At 46.8% G+C, this 20,894-nt stretch overlaps 2 protein-coding genes across 7 annotated transcripts in view; both read left to right on the top strand.

Moving 5' to 3' along the window:
* The window catches only part of WASHC2C (WASH complex subunit 2C), a 53,763-nt gene extending 46,135 nt beyond the window's left edge, over nt 1–7,628 (top strand). For all 3 annotated transcript variants that reach the window (XM_084635582.1, XM_084635581.1, XM_084635580.1), the window contains 3 exons: nt 566–1,171; nt 1,752–1,920; nt 7,125–7,628. In XM_084635582.1, the coding sequence (XP_084491708.1) occupies nt 566–1,171; nt 1,752–1,920; nt 7,125–7,264 (915 nt within the window). In that variant the 3' untranslated portion in view covers nt 7,265–7,628. The remainder of the gene's footprint in view (nt 1–565; nt 1,172–1,751; nt 1,921–7,124) is intronic.
* A 7,608-nt stretch (nt 7,629–15,236) lies between these two features.
* ZFAND4 (zinc finger AN1-type containing 4) overlaps nt 15,237–20,894 on the top strand; it is a 41,979-nt gene continuing 36,321 nt past the window's right edge. For 2 of the 4 annotated variants that reach the window (XM_084634083.1, XM_084634081.1), the window contains exon 1: nt 15,553–16,352. In XM_084634083.1, the coding sequence (XP_084490209.1) occupies nt 16,169–16,352 (184 nt within the window). In that variant the 5' untranslated portion in view covers nt 15,553–16,168. Of the gene's footprint in view, nt 15,428–15,552; nt 16,353–18,814; nt 18,835–20,894 lie in introns of those variants that run through there. The other 2 variants (XM_084634082.1, XM_084634084.1) reach the window with 2 other exon arrangements.

Genomic DNA, 20,894 nt, shown 5'->3' with positions numbered 1-20,894 from the left:
TGTAATGTGACTAATGCTAATTAAGCAATAACTGCCAAGCAAAGCTCTCTGCACTGAACTAAGTAACCTGGTGCAAAGAGTTGATAGTTTGAACAGTAGCCAATGGACTCAAGTTGGTCATTGACCTCGATACAGTGTGTTTCCTGGCGATGGTTAATACTGTTATGGGATGGTCTTGTGTTATGGCACAAGGTTGAGGGCCAGAAGCCCTGAGTTTTATTCTGTATTCTGCCACTGACTCGCTCTGTGACCTGAGCACTCTGCTTTGTCTGCCTGCCTCGTTTTTCTTGTGCTGCCGATCTACCTCACAGTGGGGGCTGAGGCAATATGAAAGTTTGCAGAGTGTGGTAGCTCTAATATTAAATTTACCTTAGTGTTCATTAAATGTTCATGTAACAAATTACAAAATCTTCTCAGAGCTGGGATTAGATTTTGGGGGGTATCGGGTCCCCATCATGTGCTAGAATAAAACGTGGGAAGATAGAACGTGAGGAGAGCAGGGTCTCTGTCAAGTGCATGCCTCCCTTCAAGCCCTTAACACAACCTGATCTCCCTCTTCTCACAGAGCAGGATCAAGGTGATGAACAAACGAAGGCTTCCCTCCAGGACAGCCCGGAGGCTAGCTGCTCAAGAGTCCAGTGAGAACGAGGAGCTGAACAGCACAGAGGAGCCGCAGCTGCTGCTCCCCAAGCAGAGCTCTGCATTAGTGGATGCAAAGGAGCTGTGCACTGCTGAACCAGATGCTAAGAGAAGCACGGAAAACATTATGGCAGCTAAGCTGCCATCGCCAACAGATGGCGGTAGCCTGTCACCTGGAATGGCTGGAAGCCCTTCTAGTAAAGGCACAGGCCAAGAGGATGACTTGTTTGGGTCCGACTATCTTTTTGTGAAAAATTCAGTGTCGAAGCCAGCAGCCAAAGCTAAAACCTCAGAGATCTTGGCCAGCAAGCCCCTTAAAGGTGGTGAGAAGAAGCCTGCTCTGACAGTGCTGGACAATCAGGGCAGCAATGATTTATTCCAGCCCATAACGCAGAAAGTGTCCAAGAAAAGCAGCCCCATCTCTTTCCTGGAGGATGAAGATCTCTTCACTAGTCAGAAAACTGCGAGGAAGAAGGAGTTGAAACCCACCACCCAGCAAGACCTTGACCCGAAAGTTCAAGATATCTTTGAGGTAATGGCTGATTTATTCTTTTTTTCTAAATAGAAAGGGAGGAAATGTATCACTAGGGCCTTGGGCAAAATCATTCTGCCTTCAGGACAGAGGGGAATGGGGCCTGTGTGGGTCAAGTAAGGCTAAGCATGAGGCCTGGTCTGTAGAAAATGCTGTCCTCTAAATCTCACTCTTTCTTACCAGAGCATGGGGTAAAAGGGATGGCGTGTGGGCAGACAGCAGGTGCGTTTGAGGAGACCTGGCTCTCTCCCTGCTAAGGGAATGCTTAGCTCCCGCTCTGACCTGACTGCTGCTACTGAGCTACACAACAGCACTGATGGTAATGCAGGAATGAGGCCCCCATCCTGGGCCTGTCTGTTCCCCTTAACCTTGCTCTCTCATATCCTGCACTTGGCCTGTGCAGTATCAGCAATGACTAGATCTCTGCCCATGCCAAATTGGAGACCTGAGCCTAACCTGATAGAGTTACGATGCCCAGGGTAGTTACAGGACTTCCAACTCTCTACTGCTGGGTGTAGCTGAACCCGAACACTCAGTTATGTCCTGTACTGATGCTGTACAATTTATGCTTTGCTCCAAGGATGATATATTCGCAACAGAAGCCATTAAACCTCTGAACAGAACAAAAGAGAGTGTGTTGGATTCTAACCTGTTTGATGATAACACTGACATTTTTGCGGCTCTCACCATAAAACCAAAAGAAAAGAAGACCAAGAAAAAGGTGGAATCCATATTTGATGATGATATGGGTAAGGGCCTTCTTGGTATTACTTGATTGTCTTCGTCTTGATTCAGCCGTGTGTTAAATCCCCCAGTGACAAAGAATGGGTTTTAGAACTGTAGAGGGGGTGGGGAATGAAAAGGGACTTGAAAAGACTTTTAGTACCATCCGCCTCTAACCTCTGGGCACGAAACTCCAAGTGATTATAGAGTTTAAACAGTTAGGAGAATGTATTTTGGGGTTAAATATTAATCTGCTCTAAAGAGAGATGGGAATGGAGACTGAATGTTGGAATGGAGCAGATGGCTGCATCTTACACTGTGACAACTCCTCTTCTCCCCCCCACCCCCCAATTCCCTCTCTGTGTTGGATATACATAGCAGAGATATCTGTCTTTATCAGTGTCTGTCTGCTCAGCAGTCTAAAATATTTTACACTAGAGGCCAGTTTGTGTTGGCCTTTCTCTCACAGAAGAGTACCTCACTTGACAAATAGTTCCCATTTATTTTAATGGGGAATTGTTCTTCTGTGTACGGTACTATTCAATGAGTGAGGACAGCATAAACTGCTTTGAAAGTCCCACTCCAATTACTTGCAGCCAATCACCCCTGACGCCCATTTCTTCCCATTGATGTCAATGGTAAAACTCCCATTGCCTCCAAAGAGAGTGGAGATAGCTCAGTGCTGAGTGCTTCTCAAAATCCAGCCTTAATTTGTAGCTACTGAGCATGGTTTCACAAGAGCTTTTCATAAAATGTATTCATAGAAATTCGGACAGAATGAATCTGAAAGCACCTGATAAAGAAAACTACTTTCATTCCAAACTATGGGACGTCTTGACAATTTCAAAACTGTTTCCAAACAGAAAATTGTCAGAATCGAGCGTTCTCCAGTCAACAGTCTCAGTTTGGATGAATTTACAATTTCTGACTCAAAGCCATTTTGTCTAAAAATTCGCACCCAGCTCTAGTTATCCTGCAGTCTCCAGCACTATAGCTCACTGTTTGCAGTGGCATTTCTGGCACTGAGGCACCTGGAGCACAAGTCAGAAATGTCCATGTAAATGAATGTACCTTCACCCTGATCTTACATCTTTTTCGTTCTCAGTTGGTTTAAGGGCACAGCACCTCCAAATGAAGGATCATGCAGGGGCAGCTGCTCAGTGCTCCAGACTAGGTAGTGCTGCCTTCAATGCACCAGCAGGACTTCAGGGAAGACACTTGAATTTCTTTGATCAGCCTGGCAGCCCCAGAACAGGACTGGCATAGCATCTTCCATTGCTGTTTAGCTAAGGGCTGGTAGCAATGCCCACCGTGGCATTTTACCAGAGGCTGTCACTGCCTGTTGAGCCTTTCCTGCTGGGAATGCTGTCTTTTGAACTGCACCCAATCACTCCTAGTTTCTGATGTATTTGTAAACTAATTATGTTCCCCTGCCCCACAACCACTTTCACTCATTGCTTAGCCTAGAGGCACCTATTTAGTTCCTTTAATCTCTCCCCATAAACCCTGTGATGTTTTAGGGATTACCCAGACCAGTAAGGGCTTCTGTCACCACCAGCCTTCAGAGTAACAGCCGTGTTAGTCTGTATTCGCAAAAAGAAAAGGAGTACTTGTGGCACCTTAGAGACTAACCAATTTATTTGAGCATGAGCTTTCCTGAGCTACAGCTCACTTCATTGGATGCATATCGTGGAAACTGCAGCAGACATTATATACACACAGAGAATATGAAACAATACCTCCTCCCACCCCACTCTCCTGCTGGTAATAGCTTATCTAAAGTGATCATCAAGTTGGGCCATTTCCAGCACAAATCCAGGTTTTCTCACCCCCCCACCCCCATACACACACAAACTCACTCTCCTGCTCACATTTACCAGCAGGAGAGTGAGTTTGTGTGTGTATGGAGGTTGGGGGGTGAGAGAACCTGGATTTGTGCTGGAAATGGCCCACCTTGATTATCATGCACATTGTAGGGAGAGTGGTCACTTTGGATGGGCTATTACCAGCAGGAGAGTGAGTTTGTGTGTGGGGGGGTGGAGGGTGAGAAAACCTGGATTTGTGCTGGAAATGGCCCAACTTGCTGATCACTTTAGATAAGCTATTACCAGCAGGACAGTGGGGTGGGAGGAGGTATTGTTTCATGATCTCGGTGTGTATATAAAGTCTGCTGCAGTTTCCACGGTATGCATCCGATGAAGTGAGCTGTAGCTCAGGAAAGCTCATGCTCAAATAAATTGGTTAGTCTCTAAGGTGCCACAAGTACTCCTTTTCTTTTTACCACCAGCCTTATAACTTTGGCTGCTTTCATGCTAGGCTGCTATGGCTCAGAGCCCTGACACCAGTCGCCAGCCTACAGGCATAATCGTCTCACCCTGTCTCCCAACAGCGTATACTCCTTGGCAGGGTGACCACAATAACCTGTCTGGTCCCAAGGCTTCCCAGATCTGCCCCCCAAGTTCTTAACTACCAACCACTCAGACTTTTCCTTTCTAATTTGTCACCACTCCAAAGGAGTGAAACTTGCCCCCAGTTATCGGTCCACTTGAGGCCACACAGTTTGCACAACAGAGAACTGCTTGGGGCTCAAAATAAACAAAAAAGCTCATTTAATAGGTGGACTAGTCAGATAAAGCAACGCAGACAAGTTACACAGACAATGAACATAACGATACCACCTCACGCTTTACCTTCTGCATTACATGGAGAGTCTTCACTTCAAACCCCTTCCCTTCTGACAGGGTTTGCAGCGGGGGGTTTCTTTCTACCTGGCAGGGGAAACACCCTCCTTCCTTAGTTTTCCAAGACTGAGGTTGTCTTTTCCATTCCAATGGCTTTCCATTACTTTCATGGTCTGCCCTTGTCTGTCCCTGGGTTGTACAATGCTGGGAGTTAGTTTTGTGTAAGCCACTGGCCTGGGAGGTACCCCTGCCTGCCTGACTGTTTCCTGACAGCTGCAAGGTTGGGGGAGTTAGACCTTTGTTACAATGACCATGCTCTACACACATATACCCACTTACATTCAGAACCATAACCTGTATACGCTCTTCCCAATGACCACCAAGCTCAGCATTTTACATGTTTTACTTGACCTATATTTACACACAATAGCATTATATACAACCAGTTGATTCAATTCCTTATTCTTTGGAGTGCAGACCCCCATCTTCCCCTGTGGGTGTCGGGACCCTGACTGTGTTAAAGCCATCCTTCTGATCCTTATAGTGCCTCTCTTCCAACACTGATTGGTATTCCAGCTGCCGAAAAACCTCTGGACATTGTCTCCGCCTGTGCTTAGGATGCTGCCTCCTGGGGAACTGAGCATTCCTCTGCAAGTAGTGCTGCTTTCCCTGCTACAGAGAGCAGGCTCCCTCCTCCTCCTCCCCTTCTTTTAGTCCCTGTGTTGTAAGCTAGGGATGTAACTTCACTCCTTATAGCACCCACTATACTTCCCATGGAAGCCGGGAGGACCCTAAATGGCTGTGAAGCTAATCTCTTGGATGGCTTATTTTGGAGGGCTGCCAACTGGGATTTACTCCATACTGCTGCCTTTCTAGACTGCTCTCCTTTGCTGAAATTCTATCCTGGATTAAAGCTGCATATTCCTATGATTACAGCAGTGGCTATGTGCAGCGGAGGGGGAGGGCAGCGAGAATAGACTTCTCGCACAGGCAGAGTGGCACGTAGTGGCAGTCCACCCCTGATCTCTGGCCCATGTGTCCCTAACCTTCAGCATTCAGAGCCCAGATGAGGGGCTTGGTCATGTGGTTCCACAGATGCTCTGTGTGCACCTGGGTTAATATGGACTCACTGAGTTGGTGCCAGACTTGTAAACAGATGCTAGCTTACCACACCAATGCATAGGAGAGTGGAGAGGATGCAGCAAACGTCCATCAAACAATAGAAACTTCCCAAGCCCTAGCTGTGTGTAACCTTTTATTAACCTGTAATTGATCTTTCAGGCCCACCATCGTTCAGTGGTCTCTCTTTCCAGCTGCTTCTCAGCATTTCTTCTCCTCTTCCTTCCCTCCCTCCAAACGCATTTGGGCCAAGTCCATCCCATATGTTCAATACAGCCCCACAATCAGCAACCACCTGTGGTGAACCCTACTGAGCTTTGAAGTTATCTATGTTGCCGCTGCCCAGATGGGACACCCCACCCTGCGGTGGGTGAGGGGGAGAGAGCTGGCTCTGGCCTATTGTCTAGGGTCACTCCAACAGCAACAGAAGAAACTAATAAACTCCATACTAAAGTATTAATGGCCCCATGAGTTTCACTGCCTCGCATGTGAATGAGCACAACAGCATCTGTGAAAGAGACTGGGCTTGTTAAACCTCCATCTCCTCTAACCCTGAGAATGTTTCTAAACGCTTTCCCATTGTGCCTGTGATCCATATGTGCCACTAAATGCATTTCTAAATCCATCCTTGTTCTGATCCCAGGTGAACCATGTTCTCCACTTCACAGTACTGCTTTAAGGTACCTGATTTGCAGAGCCAGAGGTGCCAGTGACAGTAGTAAAAGTTCCTCCCCAAGTGTGAGTCTTTTCCAGCTCCCTTGGGTAACAATGCTGGCAACTTTTGCCGTTTGTTTTAGCAAAAAGTCTCTTAATTCTTTGAACCTGGGTATTCCCAGACTGCCAGCCGCAGGAATGCTTTAGTGGGCCAGGGGAATGTGAATGTTTTTACAACACTTAGGAGATGAAAAGTGTTAATCAGTAGAACCCATATGTGTGAATGCATGAATAATACATTCTCCAAAGGGCAAATCTGTAGGCAGGAAGTATGACTTAATGGTTCTAAAGCACAGGACTGGATGAGTCTCTTAAGTTGTCTCCCAGTTCTGCCACTGGCTTCCTGTATGGTGCTGGGTGAGCTGCAGAGAAGTTAAGTGACTTAGTCATCTCTGAAATGGATGTAATGCCTAACTCAGCATTGTGATGCTTCACTTAGTGCTTGTTCAGTGCTTTGAGATCTCTGGCAGGCATAAATGCCAAGTATCAGGATTTCTTTTGTTCCTTCTCATTGACTATACCTGGTAAAAACAGACAGCTAAAAGCTCCCCCATATGCCCTCACAAATACATTTTCATGTCAGAAGCAGCAGGAAAGCATTTATCAGCAAAGTATCCTTGGCAGTAACTGCTACGTGCTGGGGATTTTTCTGTGTAACGTCTTACGTCTGGCAGCAGCTTCTCTCCTTTTCAATCACTGTTTTTCTCTTTCTCTAGATGATATCTTCTCCTCTAGCAGCCAAGCCAAGGCGTCCACCCCCAAAGGCCGATCCTCACAGACAGCCTCTGAATCAAAATCTGAAAGCAAGGCATCTAGTACATTTGATGACCCACTGAATGCCTTTGGAGGCCAATAAACAATGGTGGGCATTGCAGAGAGAGGGCCCTCTCTGCGAGGTTATCCAGTCCAGTACTAGTACTCTTATGTCAGCTCTCTTTGAGTTGAGAATCGGATAACCATGGACATTCATATGACTGGCTCCCCACTTTACATGGTTAGTATCTCTTCCCTGCACTGGGTCTAATCACGCCTAACACTGTAAAAAGATTCTCCAATCATAACTTTCTGCAGTCCTGTTTCAGTGCTGCCCAGATGACATAGCTTGTGCAATACCTGTGATAATGTAATCTATTATACAAAGTATAAGTTCTTTTATTGAACAGATCTATAGAAAAAATCACTGATATTGTGAAATAGTAAATGGTGTCTGCTGAACCAGGTCCAGCTGTGCTTGTTTTGCTTTCTGCTCTGCTGTTTGCTAGCAGACTCTGCCTCCAGATCCAAAAATGGGGAAAACCAACGCCACATCTCTCATTAGGTCAGCAGTCTGTCTGCTGGGAGCATCCTGTAAGTTCATGTCAGTTCCTCCCATCAGGGAGCAGCTTTACCTCTTGTCTCTTACAGATTGGAGCATGTTGTCAGTGCTTAATAGATAAATCCTCCTGGAGGACAGGGTGCCAAGTAAGAACTAGAAGAATGGAGAACAGATTTTTGCCCATGACGTTATGCAAGCTGCTGAAAAATATTGGACTGAGGCAAAGTTTCCATTGGTACTAGTGGGAGGAGGAACAAGATCCTTTGGTGCTGTGGCACTGTGCAGTTGAGGGACTGTTTTGCAGTCATCTTCCCTCCCTTCCCCCCCCCCCCCCGTTAAAGCTCATTTACAGTTAACGAAGAATGAAAGTAATTGGAGAGCCCAGAAATTATTCAGGAACCTGAGAGATGTTGAGCACTTGCTGTTCTCACTGAAGTTAGGATTCTGAGCACCTCTCATGGGTCAGGCCCTAAATGTGTTACCTGATAACTCTGTTTTATTGTATGTCACTGGGCACACCTAGTCAATGGTATAAACTGTGTCCCATCTACAGGGCATAATGTTTGGAATCACTGAGAATCTCTAGGACCTCTGGTAGGGTGACCCGGTGTCTGGTTTTCAACCAGAAGACCAGATCAAAAAGGGACACTGGCGGCTCCAGTCAGCACCGCCAGTCGGTGATGCTACGGTGCTAAGGCAGCTTAGTCCCTACCTGTCCTGGCACCACACTGTACCCTGGAAGGTCCAGCTCCTAGGCGGGTGCAGGGGGGGAGCACAGGTCTTCGCGTGCTGCCCCCGTCCCGAACACTGGCTCTGCAATCTGATTGGCTGGTTCCTGGCCAATGAGAGCTGGGGGGTGCTGCCTGTGGCAGGCGAGAGCAGTGTGGGGAGCGTCCATGCCCCCCCCCCGCCTACTACCGACAGACCTGCTGGCCACTTCCGGGGTGTGTGCAGCGCAGTGTCAGGACAGGCAGCCTGTCTTAGGCCCTTGCTGCTCCACTGACCAGGAGCTGCCAAAGGTGAGACCCCCCCAAACCTGGAGCCCCCTTCTGCACCCCAAACATCTCATCCCTGGCCTCACCCCCTCCTGCACCCCAAGCCCCTGCCCCAGCCCAGTGAAAGTGAGTGAGGGTGGGGGAGAGCGAGCCACTGAGGGAGGGGGAATATAGTGAGCGGATGGGGGCCTTAGGGAAGGGGCGGGGCTAGGATGTTCAGATTTGTGCCATTAGAAAGTTGAGCTCTGGGCTTGGAAGCAGGGGCTGGAATTTTGGCAGGGGAGCTGCCCTGGTGTCAGATGTGCTTTTTACCCTCCCTGGGGCAAGTCTCCCTGAATTTGGCCCAGTTATAAGCCTCTAACAAGTATCTACTGAGCATATGCAAACTAGATTCTATCTGCATTCAGCGTGCTCTGTCCCCTTTTCATCTCCTATATGTGACTGGACTGGCTATGCGCCATCGTCACGGTGACTGAGCATGCTCCATCTCCAGGCTGCAGGGAATGAGCTGGACTTTCCCTACAATTGTTCCTCCTGGCTGGTGGGGTTGCCAGGGTGCTGGGCACCACAACTGAGAACAGGAAGAGTGTCTCCTTGAGTCATCTGCTGATGCCTGGGCAATGTGGAGAAGAGAGAGGTGTTAATTCCATTATCTATCTCCTAACTTTCAGGTGCTTGACTTTGCCACTGTAGTGTTCTTTTAATGTAGTGCTTTTTGATGCAATAGCTATACAACCGTTGAAAACCTTCCAGTAGAGGTAATGTCTGAGCATTCCTCCCCTAAATGTCTCTGCATCTGCTGTGCTTTAAGAACAAGGGCCCAGGTGTGTAACCATATAATCCTGAGTGACTCAACGCCTATCTGTTAGGCAGCCCCATGGCAATGAGTCAGTAACTGAGTCTCCATCACAATCCTAGAGTCTGCACTCCACAAGGGTGTAAAAATCCACTTCTGTCAGCAAGATAGCTGGATGTTTTTAAAAAAAAAAAGATCCAGTGTGAACTTCAGTTAGATCTGAAGCTGGAAAGGTAGGTCACCAGTTAACTCTCTCGTTATCCTGTGAGAATTGATACTAAACTCGTGTGAATTTTGCATTTCTCACCAAACTTGACATTCTAAAGCGTCTTCTGAATTTTTGTCAATTTGTAAGTGATCTGGTCTAGAGCGCAGCCTCTTTCAGCATGTGGACTCAAAGAACACTCTAAATCTGAAATAGCTGCCACCTCAAAACTTTGCATGATCACAACTTGCTTATGTCAGAGTTCAGCTGACTTCCTTGAGCAGGGATATGATAACTTCTCTGCCTTATCCTTTCCAGTATCACTAAAGATCAGGGTAGCAGGGGGAGGGAAAGGGGTTTTTGTCCAGCTGGTGCCCATGATCTCAGTCTGGCTGGAGTTTTTATGCTTAAATGATCAGCAATGAAATAGTTGGCAGTATTCATGGTAAACTTGGATGCTTAATGACAATCTAACATCCATTAAAATTTCAGAACTCCTGAATGCAGACACCGGTTGTTGTGTCCTATATACAGCTCCATAGTTATTCAGGGCACTCTAAATAATAATGCCTGGGTCATTTTGCATCTGAGCTCTTGTGGCAGTATGCAGCTACAGGCTCAGCCTATCTTGGTTCATCGAGAAGTGGTGGAATGGCATTCTGCTGCATGCCGTTCATGCTTCATTGCCGTGCAGCCCTTCGTGCTGAGCTGGCACAGCATCACAATGCTGTCGTGTTTCTACCAACACCCAGGCAAATAGAACCTAGGGAGCGCTACAGCTAACTAGAAAGTAGGATTGTACGACAGGAGTTGGCATAAAAACAGTCCCATGAATAAAATAGTAAATCAGTGCTCTAGCCTTGCTAGGCTAGTCTGGGGACCTTCATAATCTGTAATGCTGAGCAAGGGTGAAATGATCCCTTTATCTCTGAGGCACCAGGGATGTGCGTCCAGATGTAACTAAAGTTTTCCGTGGTCACTGGCATGACTTGAAATAGGTGAATTTTTTTGCTTTCGAAGGATCATTCACATTCTTGCTCTGCCCTGGATTTCTTATTTGACTTATGATCCAAAAACTGGAACTCAATGGAAAAACTCCCATTGATGTAAGTGAGCTGTGGGTGAGGCCCTTACTCTCTCTGTCTCAGTTCCCACTCTGTAATACTCCCATAACTCACGGAGGTGTTGACCGCGAATCCATTAATGTTAATGGACACTCCTGCACTATAGGAGTGGGTGCCATAGAACTACCTAGACAGATAGTGAAATGACTGGTCATTTTCACTTACAAGTTCTCCTGCCTCAGCACAATACTGGTGTATCTGGGTTTCCAAGCCTGCAGAAAAACAGTTAAAAAGCTGTAATCACCTTAGGTTTGTAAAATAATTCCCCTGCTTTCTGAACCAATGCTTTTGGACCTAAACTAGTTGATAGTGCCCCTAGAAAGGAAGCAAATAGATCTATATGTCCAGTAGTGCAGCGCAATATAGTGTATTCCGCTTTGACAACAGAACCTAAGCACTGGTGCAGAGGTGGGCAAACTATGGTCTGTGGGCCAGATTTGGCCCACGGGACCATCCTGCCCGGCCCTTGAGCTCCCGGCTGGAGAGGCTAGCCCCTGGCCCCTCCTCTACTGTCCCCTGAAGTTATGACACCGCTTGCACCCGCACACCTCCTAGGCTTTCCAATAAGCCAGTCCTGCCGCTCTGAGCGGCATGGTAAGTAGGTGGGGAGCACGGGAGGGGGGGTTAGATAAGGGGCAGGAGGTTCTGGCGGGGCAGTCAGGGGACAGGGAGCGGGGTGGCTGGATAGGGCAGAGGTTCCGGGGGGTGGGGAGTTGGATAGGTGTGAGTGTCCCAGAGGGCCTGTCAGGGGGCAGGGGTGTGGATAGGGGTCGGGGCAGGGAGCAGGGTGGGTTGGATGGGGGTAGGGTCCGGGGGGGGGGGCGAGGTTAGGGGCAGGGGGTCCCGGGAGGGGGCAGTCAGGGGACAAGGAGCAGGAAGGGGTGAATGGGTCAGGGGTTCTGATGGGGGCAGTCAGGGTGGGAAGTGGGAGGGGATGGGGGCCAGGCTGTTTGGGGAAGCACAGCCTTTCCTACTGGCCCTCCAGACAGTTTTGCAACCCCAATGTGGCCCTCGACCCAAAAAGCTTGCCCACCCGTGCACTAGTGTGTCCTAGAAGAGCAAGGTAGGGGTGTGTGTGTGTGTCTATATTATGTGGAAGGTTTCATTTGTGAGCTGGGTGAGTGTCAAATCCTGCCTACAGCCCATTAGTGAAGACCTGCTTTTGTTCTCTTATTGTGAAAGGTGCTTTCTGATCTGCATCAATTTCAGAATCAAAATACTACTTCTGCCTTAGCTGTCAGCGTAGGAAGAAACGCTCTGAGCAGTCGCTCAGTAAACACTCCTGCAAGAGTGATTCTTGTGACGGATGCTCAGCTTTCCTGTACCTTCTAACTTGGACAGTGGCTGTCACTAATTTCGGGATAGCTGCTTTCTATCCCGCCCAGCCCTTGAATTGGCATGACTGATAGTAACATTCAGAATGTGGCTAGAGGTCAGGAGTCAGCAACAGCAGGATCTGGCGGAGGGGGAAGCTCCAGTGCAAACCTTGAAGAGTTGTGCTTGTTACCTTGACAACCACTCCATTAACATTAACAGGCATAATAGTGACAGTTTGAAATGTGTAGAGAGGAGAACGTGGGCGTCCTCATTGAGCAGGTTTTAAAACGGAGCTAGCACTGTCTCCCTGGTCTGTGTCATAATCCAGTGTGAATGGCTCGGTGGCACATGTCATCACCGGGTTTATGGGAATGCCCATATCTGACCTGCAGAAAGAGAGATGTGACAATGTTGGAGTTCCACCTTCATTCCCTTCCCTTGCATTATAAAGGCTTTAAAGGGGTTTCAAGAAATCAAATGGGTTTTTTTTCCTCCTCCTCTCAGTTATTCATATCGGAATCTTTTGGTATTGCTGAGAAAGTGTTTATGTATCGCAGTAGCGCAAGTCATGGGCCAGGGCCCCACTGTGCTAGGTGTTGTACAAGCACCGCACAGACATCCCTGCCCCAAAGAGCTTATTCTTACAATGCAAGTGAAGGACTGGTAGCCCTAGAGATGAAAGGTCTCGCTTGCTCCATGGGGCAGGGGCAGTTTCCACCTCACTTCTTTGCCAGTCTGCCTTGCCCCTGGATGTGTGGTGCTGTTTTAACTTTAATTACTATAATTGTGGAGTGGCTTGAATAGCATTTACAGACTTTTGTCCCAGCTCTGGTTTGCCCTTGGGCTCAGCCTAGGTTGACCCCACAACATTAACCTTGCATTTGTAATACCATTAACTGGTGGTCAGTTAATGCCTGCTAAAACAGGTCCACAAACTATCCTGGAAGGATAGTGTCCAGGGTCCATGGCATATTTAAAGCCTCAGTTTACAGCCTTCCAAATAGGGTATAAGAGGATATGTCGTTCTATGCTGGTGAGAAATCGTGTGTAATTCAGGCATGTATATTAACTGGTCATGAAGCCAGAGAGCTACAGTGATTCTGACTTGTGCATAATTTAAAAGGTAAACTAATCACCTTTTAAAAAAGTGAAGCAGTTAGTTTATTAACAGGTGCTAACTACACCTGCCTTGTTCTTTTGGTGAACTGTGCTGCCAAGAAACCAATCTTTGTTTCTGGGCTCTTCTGGGTGAAGTGAGCTGTTTACTATCTTATTGAAAATGGACTTGGTTCAGCAGTGCCAGGCTTAGGGCACTATACCAGGAGCCTCAGAGTTATAGCTGACCTTGCATGAATTTATTTTAAGGCTGTTAATTTCCAGTTCCAAAATGTCTGGTTTTGACAGACATTATAAGCTAGATCCACCTTCTCTGAATAGCTTGCTAAGAGTTTGTGATTTGTGGGTGAATATTTTGTAAAACATAAGCACAATGTGTAGTGTGGTATATTTATATGGTCATATATGTTAACATATGCTATGTAAAACATCAAGAGACAGCACCTATGTCACACTTTGGGGACCCAATTCTCCTCTTGCTTATACTAGTATTTATTCCCCTGGGGGTGTGAGCAGCTGTGACTCCTGTTAGAGAACCATGTTGCTTGGGGATTTTTCATTCTTCCTACATGGGTAAGAGCCCCATGAGTGGGTATTTGTCTGCTTCTCCAAACAAACAATGGGGGACTAAATAAGGGTATCTCCCTCTGTTCTGAGAGAGATGGAGATAAGACAAACCCCTGATGTGATGTAGGGGCCACCCACATCCACAAGAGCCCAGACCGGGGTTCCTTCTCTAAATGCATCTCCTATTTGCCTCTCAGTTTCCTATATACCAAATATATAATGGAGCCCCCTTACCTATTTCTTCCAAAAAGAAAAGGAGTACTTGTGGCACCTTAGAGACTAACCAATTTATTTGAGCATAAGCTTTCGTGAGCTACAGCTCACTTCATCGGATGCATACTGTGGAAAGTGTAGAAGATCTTTTTATATACACACAAAGCATGAAAAAAATACTAGGGCTAAGTCATTATGCAAGGTAACCTATTTCCCCTTGTTTTTTCCTACCCCCCCCCCCGACGTTCTTGTTAAACCCTGGATTTGTGCTGGCAATAGCCCAACTTGATGATCACTTTAGATAAGCTATTACCAGCAGGACAGTGGGGTGGGAGGAGGTATTGTTTCATGATCTCTGTGTGTATATAATGTCTGCTGCAGTTTCCACGATATGCATCCGATGAAGTGAGCTGTAGCTCAGGAAAGCTCATGCTCAAATAAATTGGTTAGTCTCTAAGGTGCCACAAGTACTCCTTTTCTTTTTGCGAATACAGACTAACACGGCTGCTACTCTGAAACCTGAAATAAAACAACCCCCAACACCCAACATTTCAGTCCTTCATGGCAGTGAAGAAGAGCTTGAACCTCAGCAGAGCCAAACTTTTTTTTTGTAAATCACATGCTGAGTTTTGTTTGAAGAGGTGGTAAGGGTGAGAGTGCTTGTCTCTAAAGGTTCAGCGCCTTAGAGCAGCATGGTTATATCTGGTACCTATTCCCCTATGAAGCAGGGGCTGATGACATAGGAGCAAAGAGCTCTGCCCGAACTGCTGCCTATGGGCATTGCTTAATTATGGCGGGCAGAAGCGGTGTGTGGGGGTGGGGAGAGGTGGAAGTGGTCGATTTCCTATATAACTGCCCGCTCTACCGAGCCTGGCACCATTGAAACTACGTTTCCCATCAGCCCCTGAGGCAACAAAGTTAGAACGGCGTCACGTGACTACTGCTAGCGAGGGAGAGGCTGCATCCGGGTCCTCCTCCTCCTCCTTTCCCCTCCCCTCCCCTCCCCTCGTAACGACCACAACAAGCAGAAAGCAGGAAGCGCTAAGGCCTGGCGGACACCCGCCCCTGCTGGTTACAGAAGCACCGCCCCTGTGGCGACGTTATTGGGCAGCGGTTGTAAGAACGGCCGCCTCATTGGTCAGTGGGAGGGAGGGGATGTCACAAAGGATAGGTAGGCGCGGTGGTGGCTTAGGGAGCTAGCGGCGGCGCAGGCGGAGGGGGTGGCTCCCCCTCCCTGTCTGTCCCCTTCTCCCGGCGGCAGCTCCTCCATGAGGGCGCCCAGGGCCGGCGGCGGGTTCCCGTGAGGAGCGGTGGGCGGGGCCTGGCGCTCATCTCCCGCTACCCCGCGCGCGGGCCTGGCGGCTGCGGCAGGTGAGACCCCGAGCCCCCCTCCCCCACCGGGGCCCGCCCCGCCCGCCTGCCCCGCCCCCGGGGCCGCTCTCCTGGCGGGGCGGGGAGTTGCGCAGGGCTTGGGGCCGCCCGGCAGGGATCGCAGTCTCCTTTGTTTGCAGGCGCCTCTCTCGGCCCGGCCCGGCCCGGCCCAGCCCAGCCCGCGGGGCCCCGCAGCCCCCACGGAGCTGGGCGGCGCGGGGCCCAGGAGCCGATCTGCCCGGGCGCCCTTCAAGGCAGGGATCTCGCCCTGCTGTCAGGAGCCAGCCCGGGGCTCTGCGTGCGCGGAGCGAGCACCGCCCTCCTCGGCTGGGGCCGGGGTCAACACTGGCACCAGGGGGATGGGCGCTTCCTAGGCACGTGCTAGGCACACCTCGTGGAGGGGCTGTTGTGACCCCGTCCCTCTCCCGGAGCTAGAGCTTTATCTCCGGTGGTGTTGCTAACCTAGCACTGTTACGCTTCTCTCTCACCGCCCGGCTGCCTGCCTTGTGGGTTTTAACCGCCAGTTTATTCAATGATTGCTTGGGTTTAAAAGTCAGCAGCGAGCGATTTGTTTGCCAAAGAGCGCATCTTGCCATTGCTGAAACTGCCCTTGTGTTCTCCTTAGGTGCAACATTTGAAACATGAACAGCAGTACGCGTTACCAGTTTTCAAAGCTGGAACACAGTTGTCTGCGACGTTTCCAAACTAATCTTTCCACAAGGAATTTGTAAATCCTTTGTAATGGCCAACAAGAAAGAACCTCCTTTTTTCAATGATGATAACGTGGGACCGTTTCACTACAAACTTCCTTTTTATGAAACTATGGAGCTCTTTATTGAGACGCTTACAGGAACGTGCTTTGAGCTGCGAGTGGCTCCCTTTGAAACCGTGATTTCCGTGAAAGCTAAAATTCAAAGATTGGAAGGTACTTGTCTCTCTCCTTTATAAAGTCAGCACATTGTATATCATTTTAAAGGAAAAGTCAATTTGCAAATGACCCTTAATTATAATTGTGCTGAAGATCAAGATAGGGAATTAATTGGGTGATGCTGTACATAAATGGTTTAGTAACCTCTGGTTTAAAGAGACTTCTGACATTTCTTGTAATTTACTCCTCTTTGTTTTTGTACATCCTGCTAAGGTATTATAAGGGCACAGTTTATCACTAGTAAAACTGTAACAATTTCTCCTTCTTTGGAACTATTATTCACTGTGTCAGAGGATTATTTTAGGCACAACTTTTTGGTTCACATACTAAAGTTTTAAAGCATTGGAGTTTTAATGTGAAGAAGCTGCTGATTTGTCTTGCCTGTAGTTCACTAACTGTTTCTAGGTACAGTCAGGAGTTGGACTCTGCTTTTTCTTAAAGTGACAAATTTGCTGCATGTGTTGAAGTTAAAACACCTTTTATGCTGATCTTATTCTCCAGTATGTAAAGACTTTATTCAGTGGATGGGGACTTATTGTTAATTATTAAATCTAACGCATCGTGTGAAGTACGGCCTCACTCCCAGGAGGCCTAACTCTAAGGATTAAATCTACCTCCATGAAAATTTGCACTGGTGCAACTAAATTAGTGGCTTTGCACCAGTGTAACTACTAACGTAGACTGTGCAACACCGGTATACAGAGGGATTTGCACTGGTACCAGAGTCAACTGTGCTGTTGTAAGCCCCATTTTGTGCCAGTTTAGCATGTCTACATTAGGAGTTTTTACCAGTGTAACTACACCGATGTAGCTATACAGATGTGAATTTCCTTCATGTAGATAAGGCCTTAAGTAGACTTCATAAGTTCTTAAACCTCTTGTGGAGGATGTGGGGATATGGGTTGTATGACTAGTGGAGGAAGAGGTTTGGGTATGTGTGGTTTTTTGTTTTTGTTTTTTGTTGTTCTCATCTTTGCCAAGTGTGGTGGTGGAGAGTAAATATGTGTGGCAGAATGCTAGCCAAATCAAGTGAGTTAAGGGATTTGGGGGAAGGGAGTCCAGTTACTCCCATTCCATTCGCTGTTTCACTGTTGTCTATACAGACCATCTCTGGTTCCATGTCTTTATTGGCTACAGTGAATTGACCATAAATAAGATCTCCCACCTCCACATTTGGTCTTTCTTTTGGTTGCACCTTCAAATGCCAAGTAGGACAAAGAAGCTTGCTCACTTCCACCAACATCCACTTTGAATATGTTACCTGCATTGATAGTCACTATGCTTATCACATGATCTCCCTTGACTGAGACGTACTGCTTCTGCTGGGAGTCCAGTTGCTTAATGCACAGGAGCAGGAGAGCTGCTCCAAGAAGAGGAGGAAAAGGGGAGGCAGTATGTAAGGAAAAGTTCTGGAGCTGTAAGTGGAAGAAGGAAATAGCATATTAAGGTGAGCAGAGCTGGTGGTGCATAGGGAGAAAGAAGAGTAAGGAAAATGGAAATCTGTAGAAGTCCTTGAAGGTGGTGAGGAAAAGGAGCTTGAATTTCCTGCAGAAAAAATCTGGAGGCTAGGGAATAGGCATATTGCGCTAGGCATGTCTAACTTGTGGGAGGATCACAATGAGAATTTGACTGTCACTAAAGGTTGTGTTATCGTTAAAAATAGTACCACTTACTTGAACTTTATGATTTACAAGTTGCGCTTCTCAGAGTGGGAAAGTGGTAAACTACTTGACGTTCCTGAATAATGGATCTGATTGTATAGGCTTTAAATTACGGATAAATACACTCCACAAAAATGTGGAAGACACAGAAGTCCACCAGTGCTCATCTCTGAAAATCACTTGTATGGGGTGGGGCTAAAAGACCCCAAGTTCCTCCCCAATGTGCTGTGTAGGGGCAGATAGGCAATTTTTCCTGACTTGCAGTTGATCAGCTTGTACATGAAAATAGAATGCCATGGTGAAACATCCCATCTTACACTGTAAGTGTAAGTTTTGCATGTAAGTTACAGGCAAGTAATTACCCCATGCTATTGTGTAGGTCAGGATCTCTGAGAAGGAAATACAGAATCTGTGGGATTTCTGTGAGGGAAATACAGAATCATGTTAACAATTTCCGTGCAAGGTCTGCACTCAACAATGGTCAACTATAACAAATGCTGCTGGCAGAATTAAAAACTAGCAAAGAAAACTGTTCTTTTGTCCATTGCTGTATTATCAGGAGACACCAGTGCATTGTCTACACTGTAACCAGGCCTGAAAACAGGCAGATGGGGACCAAGTAAATATGAATATTTCAAATGCTGCCAAAGCCACTTTCCTGCTCCCTATTTCATAATCTGACCTTCTTGGGCAGGTTTAGGGACGTGGAAATAGTTGATGTCTGCTTTAAGAAAGCTGGATATCTCACCAAGAACAGCCCCAACACCTCTCTGCTGATTTTACCAGGTATGAAGAGCACAGGTAAACTTTGATAACAGGTAAGAGCCCCAAAGTTCCTCTAGCACATCTAAACCTTCTGTGCGTGTGAAACTGCTTGAAGCTCAACCAGAGCTGATGTGGTGGTCATGCCTTTTAGCCACAGATCTGTTCCCACACATGCAGTCTGGCCCATGCACATCACAGCAAACTTATATGCAAAGATTCAAACTTGTCCTAGCAAAACCCACTTGATTATCTTCAAGGCAGTGGTAACCTGGATTCTTGCTTCACCCAGAACTGTTCCATTTAATGAGACTTTGCAGATGCTGTAGTGAAAAAGAGAGCCTCATTTGTCTGTGATAGCAATGGCATAAGAATTTAAATGCTCTCATAGTCAGTCTTCCTCAGAATAGGACTACCATCAGCAGGAACCTGCACCACATCAGTTTCACTTCCTGCAGAAATTGTATATTAAGATAGCATGCTAGGGTTTTTAAGAAACAGCATATTGATTGATTATCATGGACATGACAATAAATCACTCTGTAGATGTAGATCAAGACTTAACACAAGCAAAGTGATCATAAAGTGGTAAGATTTTGGACTGCAATACAATGAAATCGTAAATATGAATTCTTTTACTGAAAACATACTGCGGAGACTGGAATGATCGGTTATCTCTTCTGTTGCTGTTGGACTGAAAGTGATCCCTACCCAACTCCCTCTAATGTCCCCGCAAGTGAACCTTTTACATTTGTAAAGTCACCCCTCAGCCCATAGTTGTCTTTCCTTAAGTCAAAATACACAACAATTTTTCCTGTTTTTACCTGCCAGTATTTGAGATCACGATTCTCTTTTTTGGATCTACCTTTTATAAATGTTCTTTTTAGAAATATGTTTCCTCCAGTTCTCTTCATATTCTGTATCACAAGTGCATTACATATAAACAGCATCAGTCTTGTTCCTTACCACTTAAAATCGTGATCAACGGGTGGTTACTTTTACAGCAGCCTATTGTGATGTCACAGAATTGATTTCAGTTGAAAAGCAAGCAGTGGGAGTGGATTGAACTCTGCAGCTTTCTCTGGTTTCTTGCAGAGGCAAGCTCCACCACTGCAAATTGTGGTACTGCCTGTGCTGGGGTTTATATCTGCTGTAGAAAGTAGTTCTGGCTGCTGGAATCTTGTTTACGCCTCTTGCTGTAAGAGGGTTTAAAACTGGCTTGCATTTTTAGAAAAATTTCCCCAGTGTAGGATCTACTAGGCAAAGCAAAGAATGCTTTGCCAACTCAACATCTTTGGTCAGGGACAGTAAATGTTAAAAAGTCAATTAATATTCTACAAGGACTTCTTCCAGCAGATAGTCCTACCTGGAGGAGGGTTTTGCAAATATGTGTTGAAAGTTCCAGTTGTATAGATTGACCTTCAGAGGAATATTTGGGGTAATAAAATGCAAGGTAGAATAATAATAAAAAAGGGAACAGACTATTTAGTTACAGCACTAAATACAAATCTGTTTCCTGATCAACATATTGTGGGGTGGAGGAGATGTTTCTGGCATGTTAAAGCAGGTACACTAAGGAAACCTGGAAGATGTAGTGAGACAGAATGGGATTGAACTTCAGGGGCTGTCTCTGACAGGCTGGCCCCAAGAGGGGAGAAAAGGATAGTGTGCTGTATAGAAATGTAAATTATGCCCTCTGCTTTTGAGGGCAGAGAGGCGGGGAGAGGACCTGGATTGCTTCCCTGGCTCTTGCAGAGCAGGTTGTCATTTGGAGCGGCAGTAGATGTTTGGAGAGAGGCAAAACCTGAATTTGCTTTCATCCCCTCCCCTGAGTTCCAATTGACCAGCTGAGCTGATGCAATCTTGAGACATAGCTGAGCCCTACTTGTTCAGTACTGATTAGAACTGCCCAGTAGCAGGGCCACATGCTTCATAGGAGGAGGTGGCTCTGTGATCCTCATGATCATTGTCAGTTTTATATTCTGAGTCTGTATGCAGATTTGTCTCCTCATAGAAGATAAACTACAATCCTACACCTAATTCAGCTTTCCTTGTATATGAACCTACAGAAATGGATACTATTTTATTTGCATTTTAAATGTAGGATTTATAGGAA

Source organism: Lepidochelys olivacea (genome assembly GCF_965140295.1).
Source record: "Lepidochelys olivacea isolate rLepOli2 genome assembly, chromosome: 7".
Lineage (NCBI taxonomy): Eukaryota > Metazoa > Chordata > Testudines > Cheloniidae > Lepidochelys > Lepidochelys olivacea.
This window is presented reverse-complemented; position numbering and strand designations above follow the sequence as displayed.